Raw genomic sequence first — 10,293 nt, 5'->3', positions numbered from 1 at the left:
AATACCTAAATAGGAAAAAGTTTTCTATAGAAAGTTCTCCTGAGAGCCACTCCCATGGCAGGTAGTCCATGTAGTGAATTGCCTTATCTCATTAATCGAGGGTTCTATGATGTCTGATATTAATATAATGATGAGAAGCAAATTTTAACATATCCAAAACAGAGGTAAATTATCTGTGGAAACTGTGATATAAAAGGAAATTTTTGAGGAATCGATCTACACTTGAGAACAGGTATTTTAAAAGTGCAGATGTTCGTCTTTTACAGGGTATTATGATTCATTTCTGAGTTTAAATTTCTAAACATCGATTATATAAAGCTAACAATTAAGAAACTTGGAATAAAATTTGATTTTCTAGCATTTAATTATTAAAACTTAAACTATTGAGTAACAAAAATATAAATTTAGTAAGAAAAGAAAATGCCTTTATACACATATATGACCATATGACTATATAACAGGATATTAATATTAATACTTTTTCGGCTGTTATATATAACAGAGGGAAAGTATGGTCATCGGTCAAAACACGATCCTACAAGATTTTTACATGTTTTGGACTTAAGACCTCAAAACGTCGAGAAATGCAAAAAATTCGGGAGTATTTTCTGTATGAATGGATTTTAGTGTGTGTGGAGGGGAGCACGATTTTGTTCATTCTCTTTGAAGCTTAATAACTGCCTTGCTTTTTGTCGAAAATTTCTGAAATTCTGCAAAGAGGTTTGTGTATTAGGGGGATTTATTCTATTAAATTTTGATAGTTAAAGGTAAAGGGAATGAGAGATAATGGGGGTCGTGTGTATCTCGAGTAGGGTCGGTCTTAATGATGATTTTACTGCTTATTAGCATTCACAACTTTTTTTTTATAAACTCATGCTTACCTTCAAATTTAAGCTTTTTGCCATTTCATAATAGTTAAAATATAATTTTTAAAAATAAATATGATAACAGTTTGCGTCACCAAAATTTTAAATGTTGTCGAGAAAGTTGAGCAACTCGTTGCTGGTTTATTTTTACAGGAAGTCATTTGTTGTAATTGTATTTCTTTTATATTAGAAATATACAAAATTGAAGAGATGATAAACATTTTAATTAATGAAGTATTTCGTTTAAACCGATAATTAATATCCTATTGAATATTATTTAGAATTGTTTTCCTTTGCTTTCCTTGAAATTACGACATAATTAACAGATCTTTCCGTTTGTCGTGTCTATTTTCCTGCTTCGTCATTATGACTTTGAAAAATAATCATTCATTTTAATGAGTTAACAATGATATAATGATAATTTTTCTTTATTTTTTCATATAAGAATATAAGCCTATCTACTGTAAATTAAAATAAATAATTTAAACTTTTTTATATGTCTATGTTTCATATATCTATATGCAAATATAGATTGGGAACCGTCCATTAATTTCGTATATAGTTTTGAGCCCCTCCCTCCTGTTGTCTACAGTGAAGTACTTTTAGCAAACTCTCTCTTTAATTAAGTGTACAACGGTTCATGAACCCCCTTCGCGTCATGAAAAAGTCACTTAAAAAGTTCTGCAAACATTTTATAACTGGTATTTTATTGGCATTTAAGTTCTTGCGTGTAGCGTTACACGCAAAAATTTAAATCCAACTGAAGCGACAGATGCGTATTGTTAACCTGCGCGTATATACTCATATACGCGAGAGTCTTTTCATCCGTTCAGTTCATACTTCGGCATATACGTGGAATGTAACCACTTAATGTTGACATGCGGTTTTAGGCTGCGAAGCCGTGGGTCTAAAAGAAACCCTGAGTTGTAGCATACATCAATATGTAGTACAGCTACATATTAGCTAGACAGAGTAAAGTATAATGCTTAAAACTAAAGCCTTCAAACAATACAAAAATAATACAGAAACTAAGTTAACAAGCCCTATAAAAAACAGAAAAGTTATATTAACTTTAAATTAACTTATGATTAAACAAGAATATTGACGAGGACAACAACCAAGAAAGACTAGAACATACAATGACAAAAGAGCCACGAGCAAGACGCCAAACTTTTATTTTATTTATTTTATATATAGAAGAGAAGGTGGTATTATGGAACACTGCAGGTATTATGGAACCACCCCATTTCGAACTGATAATAAAAGCGAACTGTAGCGGAATGTGGCTGAACTGAACTAGGCAGACATCCATAGCAAGGGGAAAACCCGTTTTACTTCAGTTAAACGGTTGTCCGCATTTAATCAGCAAATTTGTTTTTTTCAAAATTCGCAAGTTTTGAATGCTAAGTGAATTTAATTATTTTTAAAATATAAATCGTGTAGTTGTAGGTTCACTGGTGCATGTATTCCGTTCCAGAGACTTAGGGGTACATATTAATCTGTGTGATGTTCACGTTTTTTAAATTTTGGTCTCGACAGACATAAGTTAATTCGAGATGGCGATGCGTGAAATACGGACCCCTTTGGTGCTTTTACAGTAATATGGAACTCAACTCCTCCGAACTCTCTCTTTGCAATCAGACATTCGTCCGGAGCAATTTGGGAAAAAGACACTAGGTAGAAAGTCTGAAAATATCGAAAAAGAGCTGCTGGAATATATATTGTTGATGGAGGTCATATTTTTCTATTATAAAAGCATTTTTGCGATAAAATACATTGGAGTAAATAATTTTGTAATTATTTAACATTTTTTGTCCTTTCCTATTTGTTTTTGGCTACATTAAAGCATTTTTTTGAAAATATACAGTAAGGTTCCATATTACCACCCGATTTTCTCTAAGCCTACTTTCGGACTTTTTGTACAAAAGCCTTCAAAAACCATACTTATAATTACACTAGCGAAAAATCCAATTAGGAACATTTAGTTTACTAGTTACTGGTACTTTTCGCACAAAAACTGTGGGTGTAGTTACGATACCTTGTTTACAATTCACTAAAATATAATTGGGGTTCCATAATACCACCTTCTCCTCTATATATATATAAGAAGACAAGAGCAATGGAAGATAGACAAAACTACAAAGAAACAAGAGTCAACACTATGCAATTAACCTTAACTATACAACGAGAAAGAGGAAACATGTGTTGAGTGTGCCATCGGGGAAAGAGACCACAAGGGCTTTGCTGTGTTATATGAATAAAAGTACGGTAAGTGATGGTACATTGTACATGTCTGGATGATTTGTTGTGCCAATTGTATTCCTCCAAAATTTCCGCTCATTAAGCTATCCTTAATATTCGTGTACTTATGGCAATGAAAATTAGGTGGATAGGCGTTTGTTCCTCATACAGTCTGCATTCGCAGTGTGGACTGTCATCAGGGTTGAATATATTTAAATACAGGAAAATTTTTATATTTGATGGTTTAGACACGTGAAGAAAACCATGGAACTCTACGTGGCCGGTGTTGGCAAGGCGCGAAAACGGGTACTACTACCAGTGTTCGGCGGTCTTATCCACTCGGCCATCGGTGAGCAAAATAAAAAAGAAATTTTGAAACACTTTCTCATAATTTTAGAACTTTTTAATGATCATTTTTAAACGAAACGTCCATGGGTTTTTTTCTGCATTACAAAAAATCTGATCGCAATGCAAGCATTAAGAGCGCTTTCTCATACCTATCGGATGGAAGCGACCATATTGTGAGGTACGAGGCCCGACCATCCATAAAAATTTCCTGGGTTATTTTAACCCTTCGGATTCCCCAGAGCGGTAGGCTGACAGGTCGCTTTCGGGTCCGAACGGGAACGGGTCGAAAAATCCCCAGGAATTTTTCGGGGGTGGTCCGTTCGGATATGTCAGGCCTTGTCCCTCACCACCCGGCAGCCCCATTGTGGGCCTGGCCGAACCCATAATGGGCTTGCAATGAGGCCCTCTTAGTGCCCACAGGGCGGAAAGAGTTAAAAAAAAAAGGTCGCTTTCGATATTGTTTTATATTTTTTAATATATGTATTTTAATTTTATAAACTTATACATTATCAGCACTAATTATTTCAGTTAGAATATTCTTAATCTATTTTTCGAACATATTTTCGATCAAAAATTAAAAAAATTAAAAAAAAAAAAATTGTTGGCCATTTTTGTCCAGTAGAGGGTGTTGTAAGACACCGGTAGACAGACGACCTTTAGGATAAAGTGTGACGATGTATTGCATTTATTCATATTTATGTATTAGCCAGGAAAAGGTAAAAAATTTAAATCCACATTTACTTAAATTCTCATTTAGGAGTGTTTTAAACTACTTTGGTTTGCAGAAAATTTCGTATATAAGCAATTCATTTATTGACAGCATTAGGGCCTTTGACGTTTTTACGTCTCGTCTGTTATCGATTAATTGATTGGTTATTTTGTACTTAAAAAAGTCCTGTCAAACGAATATAAATCCGTGAAATGACAATTCTTATTCTTGTTTTGTTGACGTGTTTCTGAATATCGATTGAAATGAGAAAAAAAATCCAGCAAAGAGTCACTTAACTTTTCCCTGCAACATTTACCATTGCGTGTGGCGCCATCTGTTGCCATATTAAAAACTTATTATATTTTTAATTATTATAAAATGGCAAAAAAGTTAAGTTCTTGGGGTGGGGATGAGTTTTATAAAAAAAAAAAAAAATTGTAAGTGATAATAATCAGTAAAATCGTCATTAACTCTGATCCCTTTTTTCTCATCCCCTCAAGCTTTAACCACCAAAATTTAATAGCATTGATCTCCCTAATAAACAAACTTCCCTGCAAACATTCAGGAATTTTCGGCATGTGAATTATTAAGATTGAAAGAACATGAACAAAATCGTGCTCGTCCACACACAAATATCCACACATACAGAAAAACACCGAAATTTTTCTGCATTTCTTGACATTTTGAGATCCCGAGCCAAAAAATGTAAAAATCATCTGGGGTTGCTTTTTGTGATTTGTTGCCATACTCTCTCTCTGTTAAATATAACAGAGCCGAGAAAGTAATAAAGCAAAATTATACTCTCCGTAAACAAGTTAAATTGGAGAAAATTTAAGGAAAAATCTATTAGAGAAGAAAGGAAGGAAGTGGAAATAATTGAACATTTTGTGGAAAATATATTCAAGTATAGTGATTGTTTATAAAAATGATAGTTTTTTTTAATATGTGGATTTGCGTGCGTGTTCTTGTTTAACACGCAATGTTACTAAAGCTGGGTACGCACGCGCTGGTATGACGGACGGGCATGCCTATTCGGGTATACTAGTATTTGTGTACTTAGCTTAAAATTACAAAAACGAAGACCAATACAAAAAGCATTTCAAAGTCTGTTCATTCTGTCGGAACTCAGTTTACACTAATGGGGTCAATCTTTCTTTATAGGATCTTCTCCTCCTATGTGCATGCAATTGTTTAAAAGACCCTATAAAGAAAGGCTGACTTTGCTAGTGTCAATTGTGTTCCAACAATTAGAATGAATGCATAAAAGACTTCAAAATGTTTGTGTATTAGTCTTCATTTTTATAATTTTACAATATATTTCTGTATTGGGTTTTTTTTTTTACATGGTATTTCTATTGAAAAATTATTTATCTAGTAGAAAAATAATTTATCTATTCTGTCGAGCGGAGCATTATAATTAATGTATAGTAGTGAAGAGTGAAGTATGAAATATAACTTTTTAAATTACTTTTGATATTTTTCAAATTATATTTTTATAATGAAAAATTATCTGTTTTCAGAAAAAAATAATTGAATTAAATTATAACAAAATGAATGGCAACACAAATGAACACTGAAAACTTTTTGTGCTATTCATTTGCTGGTTCAAATCCTACTCTGGGCAATTTGTTTTTTCCATAATGTTTTAAATTAAAATTAATAATTTACTTAAATTTATCAAGAGATGGCAGACTAATTTTGATAATTAATTATAATATAGCCCTTTTGTGCAGTAGTTTGTCTTTAATTGAACAATTGGATTATGAATTGAATGACCATAAAATGCTTTATTGGAGTTTTCAGGCAAAAATAATAAAATGTTAAGTTTTGAATCATAAAATTCTAACAAAAACATCTTTTAACTGTAACACTGATAAAGGTTTTTTGTGGACTCATAAAATTCATTTTGAAAAATTAGAACTTACTGCAAATTTTCGTATAGTTTTAAATAAATTATATAAAATATTGACTAATAATATGTGGCTTGAAAAGGTAATTACAGCCAGAGAAATAAAATTATTGAAATATACAGAATTCATAACAATTAAAGTTTGAAAATCATTTAATAAAGAGAAGAAGTGATTATTAATTCTACAGTTTTTATTTAAATTCATACATATTAAAATAAAATTTATGGAAATATTCAAAATTCTATATTTGCCAGTCACTATAAAAATTTCCTAGGATCATAAGCCATCCTTATACAAACAAACTAGAAGGAACCATGGATCCAAGCATGACCATCCAAATGACATTGTCCTCTAAAACTTTCTTACTTCCCATAGTGTTGAATGATTTGCAAAAACTAATTAAAATATAAAATTAATGATGAAATTTTATAATTAATGCAAAAATAAGTTGAAAATTGTACATAATAAGAGTTGCAAATTTATCAACTGTATTATTACCAGTAAAATGCAAAATTTTCAAAATGTTTCCAGTTTACCAGGAAATTATATAAGTAATTTTTAAATTTCTACTCCAAAAATCAGCACACTTATTGTTTAGTTGCAGACTGATTGGTGAGTAGAAACTAAGCAATGACTAGTGCACTATGTCCAATTGAATTCCCTTTTATTTTGCAAAGCAACAACTTTGTTGTCTGAAAAATAGAACTTGCCGTAGTTGCCGTGATTCAAAAGTGGTTGGCGTGAATGGTCACATTCAAATAAATGTGTTCCATTTTATCAACTAAAATTGTTATTGCACTCTAGGTTTTGCAGGTTAAGAAAAAACTGTCTAGCTTAGTGCTGTAATGTGATACTTTAAAAATTGTAAAGAATTGTAAAGTAATCATTTAAAAGATTAACAACTTCTATGGTTTAAATAAATTTTATTTTTCTGTGTCTTCAATACATAAAAATATAAATATACATGGAAGTGTATACAAATAATTATTTGGCTTTAAAAATATATTATATGTCTACCTATTTTTATTGAATTTTCCAGTAAAAAATATCAAGTTACTGGTATACTTGCTGATGCATTTTTTAACCAATTATCAGTAATGTAGTCCCTATTACATTGAGAGAGACTTTTTTTTTTAACTAAAACAATCTAAGCATATTGTTTTACAATGTCAAGAAGAAAATTATCATGCATGACAAAACAATAGGAAAAATGAAACAATGAAGGTCAAATCCATTACAAAAACTGAGAAGTATATATAACGGTTTCGACAAATAACTAAAACAATATCATAAAAAGGGAAAAGAAAAAAAAAGGGAAACGGCAAATACATCCCAGAGACCTAAAGTAAGCACCATGGCGGAGCAGACACCAGCAGACAAGCAAACGGACATTACGGAGCACGCACGAAGAATGGAAGGTGAGATACAGAGACTTCTTATTGACATTAACTACTTTAAGACACATATTAGAGAAAAGCGAGCACTCAAAACTCTATCACTACCAAAAAGTATAGAAAAAGCCATACCCAATAGAGAAATAAATATAATCAATTTAAAAATATTAAAGGCAGCAATAAAATATAAATATATAGCGATTACCAAAATAAAAAAGAAACTCAGGAAACTNACAACTATCGACGTAACAGACTGAAGAGGGGCGAAAGCCCGAAACGCGTTTCTGTAAGAAGTAAATGTAGGTGATGGAATTATTTGCCAAGTGTCTATAAATGCACCAAGTCGTGACATAGAATCAGAAGAAACAAGAAAAAGAAGACACGGTTTCGACAAATAACTAAAACAATATCATACAAAGTATATATAAATTTACCTCTGTGATGTATGTTTTCCAGCAAGACTAATCAGCCCCACAGTGAAGTCAACTGTTTCCTAATTTATTAAAGTTCCTTTTTTTTTTTTTTTTTTGTTATAAGTTCAGCAAAATCTGAAATTAATGCAAATGTCATATCAGTAAATGACCATCAATTAAAAAACATTGTAACAAATGCTAATTAATTTAAATTGGAAAGTTAAATTTTTCTTCACAGTTGTTGCAGTTTCTTTCAGTAGAGGGATACTGATTGGCTCATTGGATAGAGATTTAATAACTGAACATATAATAGATTTTGTTTATTTGTGGACTAGTTTTGACAATATAGTGGAGTATAATTTATTAGAAATATCCTTTTTATATTTGATAAAATGACCATCTTGTAGTCTCATAATCTTACTGAACACTATTACATTGTCAAAATTAGAAAAATTTCTTCTTTGGAATCAAATACAATTATTATGTATGCCATCTAAGTTTATATTGGATTATAAATATTAAAATATTTTGCCATTCTTTAATTATATCTTTTAAATGAAATTGAATTGACATATGAATTACATTTCTGACATTTTACTTAATAACTAGCCTATAAAATATTTGAAATATAATTTTAAAAAAGGAAAAGCACCATTTATAATATGCCAAAACTGGTACAGTATCTGCAAATCTATTGGAATAATACAAAAAAAAAAAAAATGATGTTTGTTAACTAGAACAGTTTTTTGTGTTAGAAATAAGTATGTTTTGTTTCCTAATTGCTATCTTTAATATAAAGATGAAAATATAATTTATAAATCTCCTTAAGCAAGTAGATTTATATTCAGATTTGCATATATTGTTTTTTAGAAGTTATCTGATAGTTTGCAGAAATATATGGGTAATTTGGTTTATCTTTGCTTATATAAATTATATTCTTACCTTAGTGTATATTGAAAAAATTAGACTTAGTTCTAATTTTATTAGTCCATTTTTGAAATTGTTTGATATATCATCTTTAATTTTAATATTGCAGCTCATCAATTAGTTGTATGGAAAGGTATGTCTTACACAGAATTAGAACAAGGCTATCAAGGTCTGAGGCAATCGAGACCATGCTTTTATATAGGCGAAGAAGACAAATCTTTATGTCATTATTTTAGAACAGAAAAGGTAGGACATCTTACACTTAAAATTATATATAATATAATAATAATCGTTATTAGCATGAAGGGAAGTATCCCTGTTGCAGGGGGTTGTACAAAGTGATATTATAAAATTTTTTACAATATTTACATAATATATAGGATATTAGTATTAAACAATTTGATAGTTACAAAAATATTATTTACATTAATAGTCAGATGTACAATATTGGTAATGTTTAATATACTGGCGTAGATTTACAACATTTTTGTGATTTTATACACTTAAAATTATTATAATATAATAAGTGTAAATTCATAAATGTAAGTATTCTGTCAATTTAAATTTGGAATACAAAAACAAATTATATCTAAACTTTTTAAATTATTTGGATTTAATACATCAGATATATTTTTATAGATATTTATTGATTATTGAGGATCATCTAAAATAAACTGCTTCTAAGAGTAACAATATTTGGTTTTAATTTTGTAGTAATTTTTTATTATTAGGGACAATTTAAACTTATTTCTGTATTTACATTAAATTATGTATTATTAAATAGTTTTTAGAAAACTAACTTAAATAAAAATTATGATGTTTTTATATTATTAACTATGCTAATTTTTACTTTACACCTTTTGCATGGTAGCCTGTGTCTTCCTAATATGTGGTTCTTGTGGCTTTGCTAATGTAGTTTTATTTTTTCTCTCTTTTCTGCCTCATGCCATTATGCACTCCTAATTAAGCTGATATTTATGATAAAGAACATTCAAACTAAACTTGATTAGTGAAAAGATGAGAATAAACTATATATTACTAGTTTGCATATCATTAACATACTAGTATTTTAGTATCTAGTGTACTGGCAGTTGTGGAGTATGTTTGTACTTAGCAGGCTTACAGTCTGTAACTTTAAGAAACACATGCACATAGCTCATCAGAAGCCTACAAAGTTCACTTGTAGCTCAACCAGAAAAGATTGCTCATCATTGCTTTACACTAACCACTTTATCACAGATTAATCAAATTTTAGAGAGTAATCCAAATGTTTTTGGCATGTTGAACATTCATTTTTAGGATTATGTAGAAGTTTAGCATGAATGTTTTTTTTTTTATATTTAATTACAATTTACAAATTAAAAAAGATTTTTCAAGAAACATCTTAGATATTTTGTATTGGTATCGACGTAACAGACTGAAGAGGGGCGAAAGCCCGAAACGCGTTTCTGTAAGAAGTAAATGTAGGCATTTATTAGCTTACAT

At 30.1% G+C, this 10,293-nt stretch overlaps 1 protein-coding gene across 1 annotated transcript in view; it reads left to right on the top strand.

Moving 5' to 3' along the window:
• Positions 1 to 4,067: 4,067 nt before the first annotated feature.
• Positions 4,068 to 10,293, top strand: part of LOC111637397 (inositol hexakisphosphate and diphosphoinositol-pentakisphosphate kinase-like) — a gene marked incomplete at its 3' end in the record, with an annotated part of 57,138 nt that continues 50,912 nt past the window's right edge. The window contains exons 1-2 of the mRNA XM_023382868.1: positions 4,068 to 4,171; positions 8,918 to 9,054. Of these exons, the coding sequence (XP_023238636.1) occupies positions 8,944 to 9,054 (111 nt within the window). The remainder of the gene's footprint in view (positions 4,172 to 8,917; positions 9,055 to 10,293) is intronic.

The sequence above is a fragment of the Centruroides sculpturatus genome, unplaced genomic scaffold, assembly GCF_000671375.1.
Source record: "Centruroides sculpturatus isolate CEXI.00-Female unplaced genomic scaffold, Cexi_2.0 scaffold1189, whole genome shotgun sequence".
Classification (NCBI taxonomy): Eukaryota; Metazoa; Arthropoda; class Arachnida; order Scorpiones; family Buthidae; genus Centruroides; species Centruroides sculpturatus.
The sequence above is the reverse complement of the archived record's forward strand: the minus strand, read 5'-3'. Positions and strand labels throughout refer to the sequence as shown.